Source organism: Lissotriton vulgaris, chromosome 11, assembly GCF_964263255.1.
Source record: "Lissotriton vulgaris chromosome 11, aLisVul1.2, whole genome shotgun sequence".
Taxonomy (NCBI): Eukaryota; Metazoa; Chordata; class Amphibia; order Caudata; family Salamandridae; genus Lissotriton; species Lissotriton vulgaris.
This window is the reverse complement of record NC_141699.1, coordinates 384,090,372-384,112,740: the sequence shown is the minus strand read 5'-3', so window position 1 is coordinate 384,112,740 and position 22,369 is coordinate 384,090,372. Positions and strand designations below refer to the sequence as shown.

General features: G+C 44.0%; 1 protein-coding gene across 1 annotated transcript in view; it reads right to left on the bottom strand.

The window, feature by feature from the left end:
* Positions 1-22,112, bottom strand: part of PAX8 (paired box 8) — a 127,431-nt gene extending 105,319 nt beyond the window's left edge. Inside the window, exons 1-2 of the mRNA XM_086943386.1 lie at positions 22,047-22,112; positions 21,175-21,350 (exon numbers count right to left, since the gene is read on the bottom strand). Of these exons, the coding sequence (XP_086799512.1) occupies positions 21,175-21,199 (25 nt within the window). The 5' untranslated portion in view covers positions 21,200-21,350; positions 22,047-22,112. The remainder of the gene's footprint in view (positions 1-21,174; positions 21,351-22,046) is intronic.
* Between the last annotated feature and the right edge of the window lie 257 nt (positions 22,113-22,369).

Below are 22,369 nucleotides of genomic sequence, written 5' to 3'. Positions count from 1 at the left end.
CATAGACAGCTAGAGGGGCGCCTCTCACTAACCAAAGAAACAAATACATAGACAGCTAGAGGGGCGCCTCTCACTAACCAAAGAAACAAATACATAGACAGCTAGAGGGGCGCCTCTCACTAACCAAAGAAACAAATACATAGACAGCTAGAGGGGCGCCTCTCACTAACCAAAGAAACAAATACATAGATAGCTAGAGGGGCGCCTCTCACTAACCAAAGAAACAAATACATAGACAGCTAGAGGGGCGCCTCTCACTAACCAAAGAAACAAATACATAGATAGCTAGAGGGGCGCCTCTCACTAACCAAAGAAACAAATACATAGATAGCTAGAGGGGCGCCTCTCACTAACCAAAGAAACAAATACATAGACAGCTAGAGGGGCGCCTCTCACTAACCAAAGAAACAAATACATAGATAGCTAGAGGGGCGCCTCTCACTAACCAAAGAAACAAATACATAGATAGCTAGAGGGGTGCCTCTCACTAACCATAGAAACAAATACATAGATAGCTAGAGGGGTGCCTCTCACTAACCATAGAAACATATCCATGGATAGCAATACATGGATAGTTAGACGGGTGTCATTCTCTAACCATAGAAACATATACATGGATAGCTAGAGGGGTGCCTCTCACTAACCATTGAAACAAATACACAGACAGCAAAAGTGGTGCCTTTCACTAACCATAGAAACATACACAGACAGCAAAAGCAGTGCCGCTCACTAACCACAGAAACATATACACAGACAGCAAAAGTGGTGCTTCTCACTAATCATAGAAACGTATACACAGAAAGCTAGAGGGGCGCCTCTCACTAACCAAAGAAACAAATACATAGATAGCTAGAGGGGTGCCTCTCACTAACCAAAGAAACAAATACATAGATAGCTAGAGGGGCGCCTCTCACTAACCATAGAAACAAATACATAGATAGCTAGAGGGGCGCCTCTCACTAACCATAGAAACAAATACATAGACAGCTAGAGGGGCGCCTCTCACTAACCATAGAAACATATCCATGGATAGCAATACATGGATAGTTAGACGGGTGTCATTCTCTAACCATAGAAACATATACATGGATAGCTAGAGGGGTGCCTCTCACTAACCAAAGAAACAAATACATAGACAGCTAGAGGGGCGCCTCTCACTAACCAAAGAAACAAATACATAGACAGCTAGAGGGGTGCCTCTCACTAACCAAAGAAACAAATACATAGACAGCTAGAGGGGCGCCTCTCACTAACCAAAGAAACAAATACATAGACAGCTAGAGGGGCGCCTCTCACTAACCAAAGAAACAAATACATAGACAGCTAGAGGGGCGCCTCTCACTAACCAAAGAAACAAATACATAGATAGCTAGAGGGGCGCCTCTCACTAACCAAAGAAACAAATACATAGACAGCTAGAGGGGCGCCTCTCACTAACCAAAGAAACAAATACATAGATAGCTAGAGGGGCGCCTCTCACTAACCAAAGAAACAAATACATAGATAGCTAGAGGGGCGCCTCTCACTAACCAAAGAAACAAATACATAGATAGCTAGAGGGGCGCCTCTCACTAACCAAAGAAACAAATACATAGACAGCTAGAGGGGCGCCTCTCACTAACCAAAGAAACAAATACATAGACAGCTAGAGGGGCGCCTCTCACTAACCAAAGAAACAAATACATAGACAGCTAGAGGGGCGCCTCTCACTAACCAAAGAAACAAATACATAGATAGCTAGAGGGGCGCCTCTCACTAACCAAAGAAACAAATACATAGACAGCTAGAGGGGCGCCTCTCACTAACCATAGAAACAAATACATAGACAGCTAGAGGGGCGCCTCTCACTAACCAAAGAAACAAATACATAGACAGCTAGAGGGGCGCCTCTCACTAACCATAGAAACAAATACATAGACAGCTAGAGGGGCGCCTCTCACTAACCAAAGAAACAAATACATAGACAGCTAGAGGGGCGCCTCTCACTAACCAAAGAAACAAATACATAGACAGCTAGAGGGGCGCCTCTCACTAACCAAAGAAACAAATACATAGATAGCTAGAGGGGCGCCTCTCACTAACCAAAGAAACAAATACATAGACAGCTAGAGGGGCGCCTCTCACTAACCAAAGAAACAAATACATAGACAGCTAGAGGGGCGCCTCTCACTAACCATAGAAACAAATACATAGACAGCTAGAGGGGCGCCTCTCACTAACCATAGAAACAAATACATAGACAGCTAGAGGGGCGCCTCTCACTAACCAAAGAAACAAATACATAGACAGCTAGAGGGGCGCCTCTCACTAACCAAAGAAACAAATACATAGACAGCTAGAGGGGCGCCTCTCACTAACCAAAGAAACAAATACATAGACAGCTAGAGGGGCGCCTCTCACTAACCAAAGAAACAAATACATAGACAGCTAGAGGGGCGCCTCTCACTAACCAAAGAAACAAATACATAGACAGCTAGAGGGGCGCCTCTCACTAACCAAAGAAACAAATACATAGACAGCTAGAGGGGCGCCTCTCACTAACCAAAGAAACAAATACATAGATAGCTAGAGGGGCGCCTCTCACTAACCAAAGAAACAAATACATAGACAGCTAGAGGGGCGCCTCTCACTAACCAAAGAAACAAATACATAGACAGCTAGAGGGGCGCCTCTCACTAACCATAGAAACAAATACATAGACAGCTAGAGGGGCGCCTCTCACTAACCATAGAAACAAATACATAGACAGCTAGAGGGGCGCCTCTCACTAACCAAAGAAACAAATACATAGACAGCTAGAGGGGCGCCTCTCACTAACCAAAGAAACAAATACATAGACAGCTAGAGGGGCGCCTCTCACTAACCAAAGAAACAAATACATAGACAGCTAGAGGGGCGCCTCTCACTAACCATAGAAACAAATACATAGACAGCTAGAGGGGCGCCTCTCACTAACCAAAGAAACAAATACATAGACAGCAATACATGGATAGTTAGACGGGTGTCATTCTCTAACCATAGAAACATATACATGGATAGCTAGAGGGGTGCCTCTCACTAACCATTGAAACAAATACACAGACAGCAAAAGTGGTGCCTTTCACTAACCATAGAAACATACACAGACAGCAAAAGCAGTGCCGCTCACTAACCACAGAAACATATACACAGACAGCAAAAGTGGTGCTTCTCACTAATCATAGAAACGTATACACAGACAGCTAGAGGGGCGCCTCTCACTAACCAAAGAAACAAATACATAGATAGCTAGAGGGGTGCCTCTCACTAACCAAAGAAACAAATACATAGATAGCTAGAGGGGCGCCTCTCACTAACCAAAGAAACAAATACATAGATAGCTAGAGGGGTGCCTCTCACTAACCATAGAAACATATCCATGGATAGCAATACATGGATAGTTAGACGGGTGTCATTCTCTAACCATAGAAACATATACATGGATAGCTAGAGGGGTGTCTCTCTCTAACCATAGAAACATATACATGGATACCTAGAGCGGTGCTTCTCACTGACCATAGAAACATATACATGGATAGCTAGAGCGGTGCCCCTCACTAACCATAGAAACATATACATGGATAGCTAGAGCGGTGCCTCTCACTGACCATAGAAACATATACACAGACAGCAAAAGCAGTGCCTCTCACTAACCGTAAAAGCGCGAACCTGATGGTTGTATACAAGCACGACTTTTATTTCATTTTCTGATAAGACTGCCCACACAGAGCTTTCTCTCTTCTAAAAAGTGTTTTTTAATAGTGACAATTTGTGATTTCATGCTTCTTTTAGGCTATTGTATCTGGGCTTCTTATTTATTGAAAACGTTATAGCCAAATTCAAAATTGTAAACTTCATATTACTGAACCACCTTACTATTTTACATTTGAGTCAACAGTTGACGAATACTAATGTTATTCAATTGTCTTTAGGTGCATTTAAAAGTGTGCAGCTAAAACTCAAAATCAAACTTTTGGCTGAAGTGCTTAATGCTTATTTAAGTTTTAACACAGGTGCAGACAGGTAACAGACTGGCTTACTCAAAAGGAATCCATGACATCACACAAGGATCCATTGGCATCATAGAAAGATTATCTGATATTGTAGAGCCTTTTGACGATGCGAGAGCAATTAGGTATATCACAATTAGGCTCCACTTACCTCACAATAAAGAAACCACTATCACAAGAAAATCAACTGACATTCCAATCGACACCTTTGACATCTGAGTTTCCCGATATGGGTTCCTCGACATCACACAAGAACACATTGGCTTTATGATTGCCTTGAATCTTTGCAATTTTTTCTTTGTACTGGGGCCAGGCCTAGATAATTCTATGACATGGCATATGCTTAGTACTTCCAAAAGATGAATCCTGCTCACCAGTCATTTTTACAAATGTTCTTGTTTAACTCCTCCATATCATTGGCGACCAGGACCTATTTTACCACTCTTATACCACTGACACTCAGCTCTTTGCGTCACCAACCATCAGGCTCATATAATTCTAAGGCAAGCTGCTTTGTTAGCTTAAAATGCTTTAAATCTGACTTTCTACGTATATGTTATGTTATGGTGGTGAGTGTGTATATATATATATATATATATATATATATATATATATATATATATATATATATATATATATGTGTATATATATATCCAGATTGTCATTTTTAAGTGAATAAGTACTGTATAGGAGGTCTAACTGAGACTTCTTTCCTGTAATTTACAATGCTAAATTCATTTACAGGATATTTAGCTTCTCAAACAAATGAAAAACTTAAAAATAACATGTTGCCTTTCTTTCAGTGCTGGTAAAAAAGAACGCATTAAAAATGACAATACAGCGCTTAAACAACTTATCAGCACACCTGACAAGCTCACAGTTGCAGGCCCAGCTTTGATCAAGCTTCTAACATAGACTCATCCTCAATGTGTGAAAATAATCATAAACGCAGAAACCTGCCAACAAAATAGTCACACTGTCCTGTATTGTACTTACTTGCGTTCTTTAAATATCTCTTGTTAAAGCTACTATATAGTGTCAATGAGCAATAATATAAAAGCATCTTTTAGAAAGCAATTTTAATTTCCTTACATTGAGCTTGGCATGACAAATATAATTTGCATAAAACACATTTTAAATATTAGCACATTAACCCCACAGGAACACACATTTCTCAAAACATAAATAGACATATCTGCAGTCTCAGGCAAACAATAAATAGCAACTCAACTCCTGATGCTTATATGCTCCAAATGGTTCTAAAGAGTATTGAAATAAGTTAAGAAAAAGTTGAATACAAAAACAATTATATTGTAGGTAGTATGCGTAATATGGTCCTACTTTGCCATTGAGGGGTTCAAGTGACATTTATAAATAACTTAGCCTTCAGCTTTACGGTTTTTAAATGTCACCAAAACCCTTTGATGGCAATATCGGCCCACAGTAAAGCTACTTACTGAGATATATATAAATATGGACATTGAGAAAGGCAGATTGCCAAAACGCGTCTGTCAGTCCGGGGGTGGGTTCTTAGCACGAATAAAATTACATCTTGAGCAAGGACCTGTAAGTGCTCTCTGTTTTACGCCGACGGGACGCTTTGGATGTGTGGAGAAATATATCTGCGTCTATGTCTACATCCATAAATGGATCAAGTTCCGAATCAACTGAAAAAGAAGGAAGCTACACACACACAAGTGGGCCTCTGTGCTCACCACACAAAAATCGGCTCACCACCCCAGCACAAAGTTGTACCTACACTCTACAATATATCATTAGAAACCAGATTACGATCTAATAGCACTTTCAGTGTATGGTGATCCTAGCCTGACTAATGAGTAATGTGAGGTGTACAGTGAGATCAGTGCAGGACTAGCAATCACGCGGTGCACCATAATAAGTATAACTAGGTTGTAGTGAAGTTCCTATATTCCCAATAGGCTCTGCGCATTGGAATAATATATCCTATAGAAGTGACGTAGGACTTAAGTCTACTAGGTCTCTATCGAATATATTAGATTTAATTGTGAGTGCCAACATTTGTTATTTCAGGGTTCCTGACTCCAGAAAGTGCTCCAGAAAGTATTTTCCGTCGACGTCCACGCCTGGGTGAATCACTGGAAGTGGATACTCGCCCACACTGAGCCTTTTACTATACTATCCTTCCCTCAGCAAGACAAACACAGAGAGAATTAAGTTCATGGGAAGCACTTCAAATCCATTTCACTCGCTCACTGTGGGAGCCCCTGAAAGCACACAGGGATTCTGTGACATGATAAAGAAATTTACTGATATCACAATATGACCTTCTGACATCACAAAAGGGTTCTGTGACACAGCAAAGGAAACCAGTGATATCACAACAGACATCGCTGCCATCACGACAGGTCTCCATTACATTAAAATTGCCTTTTAACACAACACGAAAGTAGCTGAATGGAACCCTGGGAGGCTGTCATATCACAAGAGAAATTACTGCCATCACAACAGGACGTTATTTCAGCAAAGCTCTCTTTTATGACATCAAAAAACATACGCGATTACAACACATAGGATAGGAGTTCCATGACATTACAAAGAGAATACATCATGTATGGCTCAGTGACTCGACCCAGGAAAATGCAGACATTAACTCTGAACAGCCTGACAACATTCTGGATCACTCTCCATGCTCTACCTTTGACCCCTCACACTTTCTTATCACTCCTTTGACCTTCTCTTCCTCTTGCTGGGCCACTCTGCGTTGCCTAAGCCCAGCCAATGAACCCCTTGGGGTGGGTCACATTTAGGCCCAGGAAAATGTTTTGTTATGCCAGAGTAAACCCGGAAAAATTCTGCCATTTCGGATTAAGTTTGTTAAGCAAAATTCCCAGAATTACACCATTACACCACGGTGCAATTACAAGTTTGTTCAGGTAAAAATCCCATCGCCGGGTTCCGGTAACAGCATGAACGAAAAGAACGGGAGTGACCATTGTTCACAGCACTTGTAGTACTTGTTTAATTGTTTTACCATGAAGTGCATGGACAGAAGGATGCATTTCGTGATAAAATATGGTGCTACGTGCCAGATGTGCATTTCTCATAATTTTATGTAATGTTTTCTGAAATGCCATACTAGTCACATCTCCAGATATCTGTTCCCCCTTACGACCTCACCTAGAAGCAGTGCACAGGAGCAGTGTCAATGGGCATTACAGGAGGGATGATGGTGATGAGAGGCGAAGGTATGTGATATGAGTGCATTTAAGTCACATATATTCGAGAAGATGAATCCTTGGAAAGAGGGTGGAATGAGAACCCAAGCCTACCCCTCCAAAAAAGTTCAAACCGGATTCAGACTGTAGCATGTGAGCAAGCAATCTATCCAGTTAATTTTGGGGTGGAGTGCTCCTCCCCAAGGTAATTTTTTTTTTAAGGGCTCAAACAGAGCACAACCCTAAGCACTTCAGGACTGGTTTATGGCAGAACATCCAGCCGTAAAACCCTATCCACGGGCTTATTTACAAGTCCATTTTGCTGCCGGTGCATCACTTTTTTTAACGCACTAGTGGCGCAATGGGCATTCCATATTTACAAGGCCACGTAAGTTCACCCCGCTTAACTTTTCATGGTCCTTTAAATATGGGCCTCTTTCACGCATTACTCAGCGTGACAGGGACATTCCATGAGTGTTGCTGTTTCTATCGAACTTGACGCATTCTCAGATTTACAACATTTTTCAAAGTTGGTAATGGGTCGGAATCCTACGCCTACCCTGGGCGGGCGTGGGAATGGCATAACGAGGAGAAAAACGTTTATTTGGCTTTGTTTTTCCCTCATTCTATGCATGTTGCATTCTGCAGCACGCATAGAAAGAGGTAAATACCATTAATTATTGTTTTGTGCAGGAAGGTGTCCCTTCCTGCACAAAAACTATCATCCCGCAGCGCAGACACCCTTGTAACAAGATACAAGGGTGCCTGTGCTGGTGCATGGCAGCCAATTGTGCACCAGCGCAGGGGAAAGCACAGAGATGCGTCATATTGTTGTGAATACAACGCATCCCTTTGGTTTGAAAATGAAGCAGCACGGCGCAGCTAACTAGCGTGCGGCGCCGCCCTACAAGATTTTCTTGTAGATGAGGACCCCAGTTTCCCACAAGGAAATGTCAGAAGGCCCAAAGGAAACAGAACTTGGTGCAAAAACCCCAGGTTGCTCTTTTGCAGCTGCAGTAACTTCCGGGTCAGCGTCCAGGTGCACTTTTGGACACTTTACAAAAACAATTTTATACACTGGAACAATCTGAATATGCTGCTAGCTTCAAACTTTATCATCCCAGCCCTTTTCAGGCTTTAAAAACTTTATTTTTGTTTACCAAAACAGCATCATAATATTTTATCACACTTATTTTTGTAGAAGATTAATTAGTGTGAAAAAGCTAAAACATTGCAATGAGGCTTGAAGGCAATGCCCTTAAGTAAGGCAGGCAAAGGCTGATATTCAGTGTTTATTTTTAGCTCATCCTCATAAATCTATGCCACAGAACCCACTGCAAGCGAGACACACATTTCAAGTGAGCACAGACCAGAGCAACTTCAATCAAAAATCCACAACTACAAACTGTGTTGAATTTTCATCACATTAACTTGAGTATGGTAAAATAAATATATATTCTGAGGTAGCGAAATGTTAAACGCACTTCACTCGAGTTGAGGTCATATATTTTTTAAAGAAATCTTAAAGAAAATGAATGCTCAGTGTTGCCTTTCATCACTCACATTACCCAATGTAACTTTTCAAACATTGCAATTATTTTTATCATTGAATTATTTTTGTTACGAATGCGCTGGCAAACTTCTATTGGGTTTAGGGATACTTTTCAAGGGGTTGTGGAAGCTTCAGATCTCCCTCATACCACAGCGTCATGCTGCTTCGACTCCTCTTCCCCCTCCCATCCCCGTGGGGGATAAATCTGTTAAAATAAAATGATTAATTGTTGTGAGTTTGCTCTCACAGATGTGGCATTGATCTATGTCAAAACTCATAATGTACTGGAACAATAGCATTGCACTGACTCAAGGATTTCAACTGAGACAAAGTAAAAAAGATATAATACCTGCCCCATAAAAAAAATATATCCCTAGTAGCATGTGTATTGTGGTGCTAAATAATGCCACTTCGAGGGTCCGGTGACATTTATGAACCATGAGCCCGCTTAGCATCTTGTAACCGGAAGTTTGATGGCATTACAGGACCATGGTACACAGTTGGAAAGAACTCTCTCTTTGCCCCCCTGAGCTTTCCTCTCTGCCTCCCTTTCTGTGCAAACGTGTGCATGCCAGCGCGTGCAAGGGGTGTAACAAAGTCCCCTGGAACTCCAGGGGGGCCCTCAGCACAGGACCCTGGCCTGAGAGCTCCCACGTGAGTCCGAAGGGGGGCACTTAATGTACTTTGCAGGGTGCAGGGGGGCCCCTCAAGTTTCGTTACGCCAATGACGCGTCCGCGGGCACACACTCGCAAAGTTAAAGTAGAGTTATGGTTACAAATTAAAACCCCCAAACCACTGAAATGAGCAGGTTATGGTTAGTACCAAAATCAATAACTGGCACTACAGCCATGCACACCGTAACTCAGCCACCGAATGCAGTGCTGGCCTCAACCGTAATACGGCAGACAGAATCACAAATGTAAATAATGTTACACAAGATTACATATCCCATTCCCTTTACCACTTTGGAAGAGATGGCTACACATGTAGTATTATGTATTGGTTTGAGAATGTGTTGCTTTTTAACTTCATGTTGCCTTTAGATGGTATTAGTTAATGTTGTAAATATTGTGTGGTCTTAAGAATTGCATCTGATGTGCAAGTAATGGCTTGCATAGATGCTGTGGGAGTGATGGATTGAGGCCCTAACCATGACTTGCGAATTTCAGAAGCTTTTGGTGTTAATTTGTAGTTATAACTGCATACGTTAAGGAGACATAACCAAATCTAACCATAACTTCATTTTAACCTTTGTTTTCTTAGTAAATTGTATCTTTTTGTATCATATACCACATCAAACAGTTCCTTGTTGATAAACTACTACAGGCGGCATACCCCCACTGCAAATAACCTTTGGCCCCCTGAGCAGCAGAGAATGGCCACAGGGCCCACTCATTGTGGACAGCCAGACCCTGCTACACACAGCCAAAGGCCACGAGCCAAGCGCAGCAGAAGTGCTCCAAATTATTTTTTTATTTTCAGGATTCTCATTTCGAGTGCTGGATTAGTGAATTTTGTGACCCAATGGAGGTCGAGGGATTGAGGGAGGGTCTAAGATTTGAGAATCCATCACGTATTACAAATTCTGCAATATCTTTAATTATTTTAATATAAATGTAATGCCACAAGCTCCTTGTGGCTGCCCACGTGGCATGGGCCTTGGTAAGGGGGGGGAAGTGTTGACTCACCCTGAATCCTTATGCCTTTCTTGATTTGATTTTTGCATTTAGGTAATCAGTACATTGTGTAGGGAAATAATTGCTGCAACAAACATTTCCTAGCGACAAATGTATGCATGCCTCAATATTAGTTCAGTTGCCCCAAATAATATGGGCTATTGTGCCACATTTATTTTCACTGTCATTACATATCTATCTGTCTATCTGTCTATCTGTCTATCTATCTATCTATCTATCTATCTATCTATCTATCTATCTATCTATCAATCTCTGTCTATCTATCTCTGTCTGTCTGTCTATCTATCTATCTATCTATCTATCTATCTATCTATCTATCTATCGATCTATCTATCTATCTATGTCTATCTATCTCTGTCTTTCTATCTCTATCTATCTATCTATCTATCTATCTATCTATCTATCTATCTATCTATATGTATGTCTCTCTGTTTGTTTGTCTGTCTGTCTTCATTTCATGGCAAGGAAAATAAATAAATCACAAAAATACGTTATTTAGAGCAGGTGAACAAATAAAAAGACAGTCACAAATTTCTTACTAAGGTTAAGTTCCATTTTATTATCACAGTACAGCAAAATTCTCTTAAGAAAACGTCCCAGAACCTTACTGCCTCACGGATGGCATGGTTCCAGTTACTATACACAGGGAAACGACACTCCTGTAAGTCACAAGGTCTCTGCAAAGAGATGTCACACTTCACTGCACACATTTACACTGCTGCATCCTGGTTGTGGTTTAATTCCTTGTCTTCTAATAAACACACACAGCAGAACGCTCTGCTATGAGAGATGTGTGCAGAGTGTAATATGGTATTTAATGCCATTGTTGAGGGAGGGGTGGGCCCTATAGCTCACTGAAGGCTCCGACCACCATGTGTCTTGGCTGCTCCACGTAATCAACAATCGTAATAAATGGACTCTGGGCTGGGTATTTAAAAAAGATAATGTTTCAATAGTACTGCAAGTCTTCAGTGAAGATGCATTTTAACTCAAGCATTGGCAAAACCAATAAGCTCTGGCTTGCATTTCGAGTCCGGACTAAAACATAAAAAAGCCTGCTGCAGTAAATGAACAAAACAAAAAAAGTTACAGTGTATAATGCACCTGTGAGATTAAGAATGTAATATACTTCTGAGATATAAAGTTGTGCCTCGGGCACTACAATGCAAGCACTCCATGGGAGGCGGAATGATGCATCAGGCAGCCAATCGTCTCTTCTGCCTCTCGTCTAATTGCTACCCATGTAAGTGTAATGCACCGTGTATATATAATTTCAATAAAAAATGTACTGAATTAAAAAAAGAAGAAAAAAAAGAAACAGCCCTGATTTACCACATGTAGGGATTAAATACACCGCAGTGTGATGTGCTAAAAATATTGTTCAGATTATTATTTTTGTTATTACTTTTTTATTGTCATTAGTGTTGGTGTTACACTTTGAAGGAAGTTTATACACCCGGTATTCTGCATACACACTGCACCTGGCTTGAACTTGTGATAGTGAGGTCAAAAATAATTCACTTCGACACATCACGCTCCTGAAGTTCACGTCAAACCGAACGTCAAACAAGCAGACCACCAAATGCAAAATACCTAAAATTAATATTAGAAAGTAAACAACCACAAGCCAATGGCAACACATAACAGACATCTTTAACAATGCCCCCTACCCAGAAACCTCAGCACGTCAGTGTACTTGGGGGGTGTAACCATGTAGTTGACACCTGACCTTTTTAGCTGATGTTTATTATGACCCTGACTTTTTTGTAAGTAGTTTTGTTTTGAGATAAGAAATAAAGGCAGTCAGAAAGAGGGGGAGAGACAGACAAATAGGGAGACAGACAGAAACAAAAGGCAGACAGAGCGACTGAAGGATACTTGCAGATAGCCAGCCCGGGGGACAGCTATGGAGTAAAATAGACAGACAGACAGAGAAGAGACAGTGAAAGACTAACTGACCAATGCATACAGAGAGATAGTCAGGAAGACTGCCGGGGACAGACAACTAGGGAGCTAAAAAGACAATGGACAGGCAACTAAATAGAGAGATAAGACAGGCAGGGGAGAAACTATAAATGGTGCAGCATGTGCAGTGACACCGGGGTAGGCAGACGGACATAAATAGCCAATCAGGGAAGGGATGAACGTACATAGACACCAATAGATGTAAGACTTGCTCGGACACACGTGGTCAGACTCAGTACATATGTTCTGCGGGACTCAGTTCAACCCTCCGCTGGGGTGTCACGTGATGGGCTCAGTGCGCAGACTCGTCCCAGCAGAGTCCGTGCACCCGCTCAAGCTTCCTGCCCGGTGTCAGTGGACATGTTTCCGCGTTTCCTGCAGGGGTCAGTGGACATGCTTCTTAATTCTGTTCAATATCCTCTGTTGTGAACATGGCCCCCCAAATTGTGGACACGTACCCCCCTGGCCTCACCTGTGCTCTAATGGACACCCCGCCACCTCACGCGCCTCTCCATGCTTTTCCTTTCTTTTTACACCCACACAACAGATCTTCCGCGGTCCTCCCCACATACCACCCTTCTCTGCTCCCCCCCCCTCTCCATTTGCCCCTGTCCCAAAATGCGTTTAATTAACTCCTAGCTCTTATCCGCTCACTATCTGAGCTCGTAAAAACGTTCTTTAAACACAAATGTTGTGGCTGACATCTGACAATTAATTAACCCCCTCCCAAGGAAGAGAAGCCCCTGATTTATGAGCAGATAAAAAATCTGTTTCATGTGACAGAGGCGAAATAAATTCCTCCAAAGTGGCATGAAAAGCTGCCAGTCGGAGGGGCGAGCGCCCATCCGTCAGCGCTGCAGTGAAAGCGCCAGGGGCCGGGCAGACACTCATCTGCGCCGTTCAGAGGACGCCTCAATTAGCTGCTAATTAATGCTCATTGAGGTGCCTGGGATCGGATGGTCACCAAACACGGGCCTTATAAACATTTTCAAACTCCCTTTGTGTCCCTTCCTCCTGCCCCACACTCTACACTCCATTTTGTAGTGCCTGTGGCCCTGTAGTTGTTTTTTTGGGAAATTCACAAAGATACCCCAAAATTCAATTTCACGACCATTAGACCATTTTGTACATATTTTCTTTAAATCGGCTAATTATGTCTTGGAACAACTAAAACGCGCACAGCCTGAGGCACTGTGAAATACAGCGAATTGCCAAAAACTACACAATTATGTTTGTCACAGTCAAAGCCAGGACGTGAACCCAAGAATATGTTTAAGCCCAGGATCACACACCTATAATCTTCATGCGCTTCATTACTTCTAGAGACAATAACATTTACTGCAAACTCATTGGCACGATATATGTACATCATTGATAAAAAAATAATCACTGATCGAAAGCCCATATTTAATGGCATATGAATCTTTCCATTCTCAACAGCCAATAAGTGACTGCCCTGCACCAACACAAAATCAACAATTTAAGATTCAGTTTATTTGGAAAATTCTACAATTTCTCACAGTGATCGAAGGTGTGTGTGCATAGAGGTACATAAAATCGCTAAAATACTTACAAAATACAACTTTAAAAATTCCCAAACATTCACAAAAATAATTGTACCGCTGAACTCTTAGCGGGTCACATGGTCACTGATAAAAAAAGGAACATATTTTACATTAAGGAAGTTCAGCAATAGTCTCGGGCATTCCTTTAAACTGCGTGATAAGCTAAGGATTATGCCTCTACCTGTACGGGGTGGGGTGAAGGTCGGGGCGGGGACTTTGTGGTTCCCACCAACCATCGCCGCAGGTGCTGACAAATGTATGTGGATTATTAAAGATAACAGTGGTTTCTGATTAAATTGTCGCCAACTAACCGAGATAGGTAACTTGTATCGAAGTTTTGAAATGTAATATCAACGAATATGTTTCGTGCTCCCGTTTGGCGCCTCTCTCGCCCTTTTTACTGGACCACAAAAAAACACACGAGCGAAGCCCCTTGTGTGGTGGCACGAGGGGTATCGTGCTTTTTTATTCGTGAAACAAGGCACAAGATGTCACCTGAATGTATATATTTTTTGCAATTTAAATATCTATCTATTTAGTATTACAAAATCCGAGATTAGCGACGTTTTTCCGCCAGAAAACACTTCTACACACCTGGAGATCAGGAAACAATATGGGGCGGGGGTAGGTAAACGACCCGCAACAGGAAGAGCGTCTTATTTACTTATTCACTTATTTCTTAGTTCTTTACATAAAGCGTCCCATTACTCAGGCGGTGAACTACTGCTATAACTCCCAGATTGTCTAAGCGCTACTTGACAATGCAGATCAAAGTAAGCGCTATACAGATACACGTAAGTACTTAAAATAAATACATTTGCATGTGTCCCTTTGAGCTACATTTCGTTTTCTCTATTAGATGGAATACAATATAAGTTTCCAGCAGACTTGTGGTCATTAGAGTACACATGCTTGTATATTTGTGATCACATATAATAACATTGATGGAGAGCTGATACTGGGGAGGTGGGCGGCTATGTGAGAGATTCCGTGTCATTTCTGACCTATTTAAAGAGGGGTGTTCTTGGGCTGGGGGGTGCTGACCCGAGGCCACAGGGCACGCGCTGGATTATTTTTCAGTTGTCGCACCATACAGCAGCCTTGAAGTGCTGCCGTAACCGAAGAAGAGTGTTCTAGCCGGACCAAAAGGCACTGGGTGAGATCCATCCGAAAGTAACCGTTTGAGTGGGAACGCCGGGAGCTCTTCAATCGTGTTTTTGTATATGTTTTTTTTGTTCATAATGTAAGGGCTACCTATTGTAAAGTATAAAGTAGCTAAAACAATAAAAACAATATCACCGTGTCCGTGTATATTTAACACGCGTGCACGGCGCCGCTTAATCCATAGGAAAAGCATGTATACTAGCAGCATTCCATTCCATGAACTTATGACCAATGGCTTTTATTTTATATTCATTACCCCTTTGAAGTGATAGAATAACAATAAAAATGTTAGCAGTGATTTGCTGCCAATGCCAAATAAATTAAGACATATTATATATATATATATATATATATATATATATATGTATATATATATATATATGTGTGTGTGTGCGCGTATGTAGATATATATATATATATATATATATATATATGTGTGTGTGTGTGTGTGTATATATATATGTATATATATCACCATAAACAATGAGTCAAAAGATAGAATGATTTGTGAATGTCTAGAACCCGGACATGGCAATATAGGACGACGTCACATTAAGGTTACCCATTAGGTATTTTTTTTTAAATCACATGTTCATTTTGGAGTAGAGTCCTAGAAAAAAGCTTTTCTCTCTTCAAAGTGCAGCTTAAAATGAGCACAGACTAAAATTAGAATATTTAGGTTTTAGTAATGAAAGAATTGGTGATAAAACGCCGAAGAACGGTGAAGGCTGGTGGATTTATGCGAATCTCTGGCTGCAGTATTTACCACATAATTATGTATTTACTGCATTTGCCGCATACTTTTCAGATATTACACAACATCTTCTTTCTACTTTAAATGGGTGAAAATAATACTGCGAGAGAACGAGCTGCAAAATGTTGCCCATTTGCCACATAACTGAGATAACGTGCAAAGGAAACTGCAATAATGGCGATACAAATTAATTTCCCGGGGAAATATATATATATATATATATATATATATATATATATATATATATATATGACAGAGGTACATATAACAACAACAACACACAGGGTGCGCATTAGTAGAGTGTCTGTGTGTAGATATAAAGGACTGGAAGGGGCCCATTTATATTAATCAGTCGAGGCCACTCTCTCTATAATTGGCCACAATATAAACCCTGTCACACCCCTCCTCTCGCCCAGCTCTGACAAACAAGCTCTATATATGAGCAGTCTATAGCTCCTCCGACATTAGCAGGCGGGAGATGGATGGCGCTGCCGGGCGCCTTGGCCCTGACCCCTCTGATGAGGACTAATGCTTGGTTTACACAAGTGGAACTTCATATTTGTCTGAAATATTGATCCGGGCGCGCGCCGCTGGCCGAGATCAATGAGGGAAGTGTATCTCTTTCTCTCTATATAAATCCGCAAATATGCCCCTCAGGGGCTGAACTAATCCGGCGCTAATGACCCCAGGAAGACACAGGCGGCATGTTGGGCAAATAAACAAACGAAGGAGGGGGGTTTGAAGCCCCATGCCCGTCAACCCAATGGAAGGCCTCTTAGGACAAAATGTACTGGTTATTCACCCTCCAACCCACATACCACATTACCAAACACTGTTGCAGTGCACCCAGTGTGCACGAGCCACTGGGGTCCCTTGGCGTGAACAGGTCCAACCCCCCTGCCCAGCGTTTGGTACAGCCCACGCGCTGCTCTTCCCCGGACTCAGGACCCCTGCTGGACGTGTAAACATGGCGCTCATGTTGTCCAAGTCGGTCACAGACTGGTCAACGGGGCTCGGGAAAGGCATGAAGTGTTCTACTGTAAATCGCAACCGAAGAAATTGGGATTATAGTGTAACCTCGAGAAACGTGCGTTTTCAATTTTCCAGAATAGCTGTGTATATTTTTAGCAACAACAACAAAAAATGCTCCATATAACTAGAGTAACTCAGGCGTGCAGCCTCGCCCAAAAGAGCAAGGAGCAGTGTAATAAAGTTGTAGTACACTGCCGACCGATCTCGTTTTTGTGAAAACACAACTGTGTGGAAAAGTGAGCCATATTAGATTGTTTTTCTCCAGAATGCCCCTATATTGAGTGTTGTAAACACACCTGCGTGTGTCTTTGTGCGTTCGCACACGCGCGCGCGCTCGCCAAGAGAGTAAGCACAGTCTATCAATGCGATTTTCTTTCTATTTCCTGGTTCGTCATGAGCGGATTTTGCATTCTGTATATGACGTCATCAACAAAGAAACATACCCATTTCCTTGTGTGGGCTTCTAGGTGATATGCTCAAGCTCACACAATGAAAACACTGCAGCAGTAACAGGCAAAAAGAATAATTCATTTTACAATTACGATGATAATATCGTAATATATATATCCGTGGTTATTCTTCTTGCACGGTCAGTAGCGGGTTCGATGTCATATCCGTGAATTATTTTCCATATAGTGTGAGAATGAAACAATCTCTGTGAAATACAGATCTCAAACATAGGGGAGTTGTGTAATTGGTGTTCTGCATGAACATATTCTACAGTATTCTGCAGTACTGTTTTCAGGGAACATTTTTCTGTTTATAAATACATGTAATATAAAAAAAATAAAGCGTCATGTGCAATACGTTTGGATTTCTGGTGGCATTTACAAAGTATTGGCCCTCCGATTCGTCCTTTATTGCCGAGTCAACAGGAACCCTCAAATGCATTATAAGACCACAGCACACGCTTTCACAGTATGTAACAATAGTATTATTATTAATAAAAATTACAATAATTATGATAATTAGAAGAAGAGGAAGAAAAATAATTAAAAAATAATAAAACCAGTGGTAACGTAATGTTAACGATGACCACGTCACCATAAATACTACCACTACTAGTAATCATAACAAAAGCATTGGTGTAACTGCTGGATGTCCATGTCGACCACAATAACAATAATAATATGAGTCCTCATCATCATCATCACTGCCACTGACAGCGCGTAAAGGTATGTCTTCTCCTCCCGTGGGCTCACGGGGTGGAGGGACCTCAGGCTGTGGGAGCCCCTCCCGGCTCCGGACACACGCACCTGTGCTCCTCGGGCCCACTTGAGCCGGGAGTTACAGCTCTCTCGCCTCTGTATGGATTCACCTGTCTCTTTATTCAGCCTCGATATCCACTTCCCGCTTTTACAAAAAGCAATATCAATTTTCCCCGAGTGCGGGTCATTATTCCTGGGCTCACGGTCCGCTGGCCCCTTCCCAGCTGGTGTCAGCGGGGCTAACGGATGACTGTGTGTGTTTGCGCGGGGAGCTGTCGCCGCCACCACCCCGCCCGCCTACAGCTCGGGCCTGCTGTCACCCGAGGCCTCGCGCTGCCTGGAGACCCTACGGGAAACCCCGAGTGTCGCCCCAAGCTCACCACTACCTATGACACCCTACACGCCCTAAGCGCACTACTGCTTGTGACCCTCACCAACACACAAGCTACTCTCCATAAGCCCAGCATTGCCAGTGACACCCGTCCGGGGCCTGTCACCCTAAACCTGTCATCGCCTGACACCCGGCCTGGCTCCACAGCCGAGGCTGAACGCTGCTTGTGACCTCCGGACAGGCCTTCTACCTCAATCCCAGCAGATTGGGACCCCCCGGGCCATGGCAGGCCTGTGACCCCGCTCTGACTGGGACCTGCTGCCTCTACCTGCCACCCAAGGCTCTGCTCTCTAACCGGCCCGTCGCTGCAGGCTCAGCACTGCCTGTGACACCCACCTGGGACTGCCCCAGAAGCCCAGCACTGATCGTAGCCTCCAAATCCCAGCCTAGACCCACAAAAGCCTCTGCTCCCTCCCACAGCCTAGCCCTGGCACCCCAAACCCAGTGCCGCCCGTCACTCTCAAGGCCTCAAACCCAAAGGCCAGCACTGCCCTGTAATCCGAGGGTTGCCTCTGACCCACTCAGGACTGCCCGCCACTCAGGCCCAGCCATGCTGAGCCACTTTTCAGAACTGCCCTATCGACCGAAACTCAACACTGCCCTATAACGCTAAACCCAATCCAGGTTTTGCGCCTAACCGCTAGCCCAGGCCTGTCACCCAAACACAGCTCTGTCCTGTGACCAAATAATTTTACACTCACACTGCCCTATCCTTTCTAACTACGGGCCTGCCACTCGAGCACTGCATTGTCACCTAAACCATCTCACTGCCCTGTTAATCGGTTAATCTCCTGAGCTGCTCTGCCGTCCCAACCCACCGTCCGCCAGTGCCTGTCATTCCTGATTCAGTACTACCCTATCACTGCCCAGCACTGTCCTGTCAACCAACATCCCGTACTGCCTGTCACAAGGCCCAACCACTGCCTCGCGCTGTCTGTGAATCCCACACTCAAAACTGACCTATGACCCTCACCTCTACCCTGTCACCATTAATGTCAGGACTTCCCTGTTCCACCAGCACTCTCCTGTTACCCCAAACCCAACACTGCCCTGCCACCCTACACCCAGAGCTGCCTGTGAACCCAACACCGAGACCTGCCCGGTTAACCCCAACATATCACCGATTGCCCAATCCCAGAACTGCCATGTCGCCCTAAAGCCATCACGTTACCTCCGGTATAACTTAGTCACTCCACTCCCAGCACCCCCTTCTCCACAGACACTACCCTGCCACTCCGAGCCGGGTACTGTCCAATGTACCTGTCACTTCCCTGTGACCCCAGCACTGCCCAGTCACCCTCAGCCCCGCACTGTCACCTAAAACCAGAGCCCTCTGCAGTCCCAGCCGCCTGTCACTCTAAACCCGGAACTGCCCTGACATTCCATTCCGCGTGCTGTCGCGTGACCCTTTCGCTTCCGTGTTATCCCCAAACTGCCCAGTTACCTCAGCACAACCCTGTTCCCCTGCCATTGCCCCCTTAGACCGATGCCAGTCCACCATAGCATTGACCTGTCACCAGCTCCTTTCCACTTCCGCCAGTAAACACCACCAAGAGCAATGCACTGGACTCAGCGCGTGCTCACGCCTCACAGACACCAGTTGCATTCACGCCGCCGCCATTTACTTTTACCGTCAATCTAGTGACCTACATGAGCGAGTGTGTACACTGCTAACACAGGCACACCGCAAAGTGAAATATACTCACACGCTGCAAAAATGCCTTTTTTATTTATCACCGGCCTTGCTGTTTCACTATATAAAACCTATGTGTTTTAACATTTGAAAAAAAATCCACATTACTAATAACAGACCAAAACAATTTTAAGGTTAAATAAATCACATGTTGAAGGTCCTATTCTGTCATGATTGTTCGCAATTTTAGTAAGAAACGCAGACTTTAAAAACCCGTAAAACGTGCGAGTCAAAGGGCGAACATTTATATAAACACATGGGAATATTCATCACACACCCCCGCTAGACCACACTCGAACTTCCACCCCATATTTCACTTGCAATTCACGTTATTTTTTTATAGTTTTCATACGACCATTCTTCGTTTACAGTAGCCAGGGCCTCATAAGAAGAAAAACATCTTCACACTCCTTGTAAAAAATAAAAGAGCCGCGTGTAGCAATTTAAATTTTAAAAAAGTTTGTCATACTGACTCGGCATCTAAAGGTTTTCTTCACCCTTGCCCCCACACCTTGCATCCCATCTCTCACCCCGGAAGTGGGCAGTGATACCCTGTCACTGTAATACACTGAATGATTCAGACGAATGCCAGGATACATTCAATTCCTCTACCAAAGAAGGCCGTCACGTCAAAGTGGTAACAGTCCCTGCCACTATCATATGAGTAATAAACCCCCTCATATACTGGGCCAAAAGTACTGTCCTGGTGGCTTTAGCTGCCTTAACCAGTTTTTATACTTGACAGTTCAGGGTTTAAGACCAAAACCAGTAATTATGAATCGCAATGTAATGCATTGCTCACTTTTTCAGGCAGATGTAGTAATACCCCATGTTGTAAGGCACCCCAAAAGCCCTTCCACCCCACCCACCCGTGGGCCCACGACCCATGGCCTTCATCCCCGACCCATGTCCCCCAGCGCCCCTTACCTGAGCGGATGATGTTGTGTGGCATTGCCTCTCTGCTCCTGGGGGCGAATAGGGCGAACACGGGGGCCCCCGTTTCCTCCAGCGCAGGTCTCCTCAAAGGTGGGGCGTGGGGTGGCTTCAGGGTGGGGTGCTCCCGGTCAGCAGTGGGGGTACAATCCAGAGTCAGGCGCGGGAGACTTGGTGGAAGGGAAGAGACATATGTCAGTGCTCGGAGAGGACCTGGTGGGACCAGCAGGGCATTGGGGGCTGTGGTAGGGTGCTCGGGGAGATATACCAACCCCTGGTGGTACAAGGGATTACATAGGCTAGGCCGCACCCCACAGAGATCAACAGTGCCACCCACAGAGACAGGCTGTGCTACATCTCAAGGTGTTTCTACATACACACAACACCGCACAACTCGTAGCTGGCACAACAGGAACTGTTCACTTCATACATACACACTCGTCACACCACACACAACCTATAGAGCCCTGTATCTATAGGCTACTTCCACCAGCTACACTCAGTACACAATGAACAGGCCCCACCACCACAGACACAACTTCCGCACACGGAGCCAGCACACCCAACTCCCACTAAAAAACACAACACACAAACGTCACTGCAAATACAGCTCCCTCCTTCGTGTACCAGTAGGAGCACACACACAACAACACACCGCCACACACATTCTCACCTACATCTCACAGGCTCCGAGACCGGTTTCTCTCCACACACACCCGCCACACCTGGTTCGTGCCACGTAACCGTGCCAAAAACAAAGAATATATGTGCGTCCATTCTTCCTGTCACACAAGCCGTTCCACCGACAAGCCCTCACACAGGCCCCTCACACAGGATGGCTCCTGGCCCCCATGCACCAAGCTTACCTGCTGGAGCTGAGGGCCGCCGTCTCCGCGAGTGTCACCAGCCAGGGACAGAAGCCGAATGCAGCCCGCTCCTCCCTCCTGACTTTTGATACTTTGGGAAGTTTTTTTAATGCCCCCCTCCCTCCCCAATCAGAGGCGTTTGAAACTGGTTTGATCCCACCGAGGACCTTTCGCAGCAGCCTGGCAGGGCCAGCCGGCCGCTGATTGGCTGACAGGCTTTGGGGGCCGTGGTGAAGCAGGGCTCAAAAGGAGCTTGGGACATGGATGGGTGATTCCATGAGCGGAGGCACCGAGAGCAGGGACATGGCAGGCCCTGGGAAGGG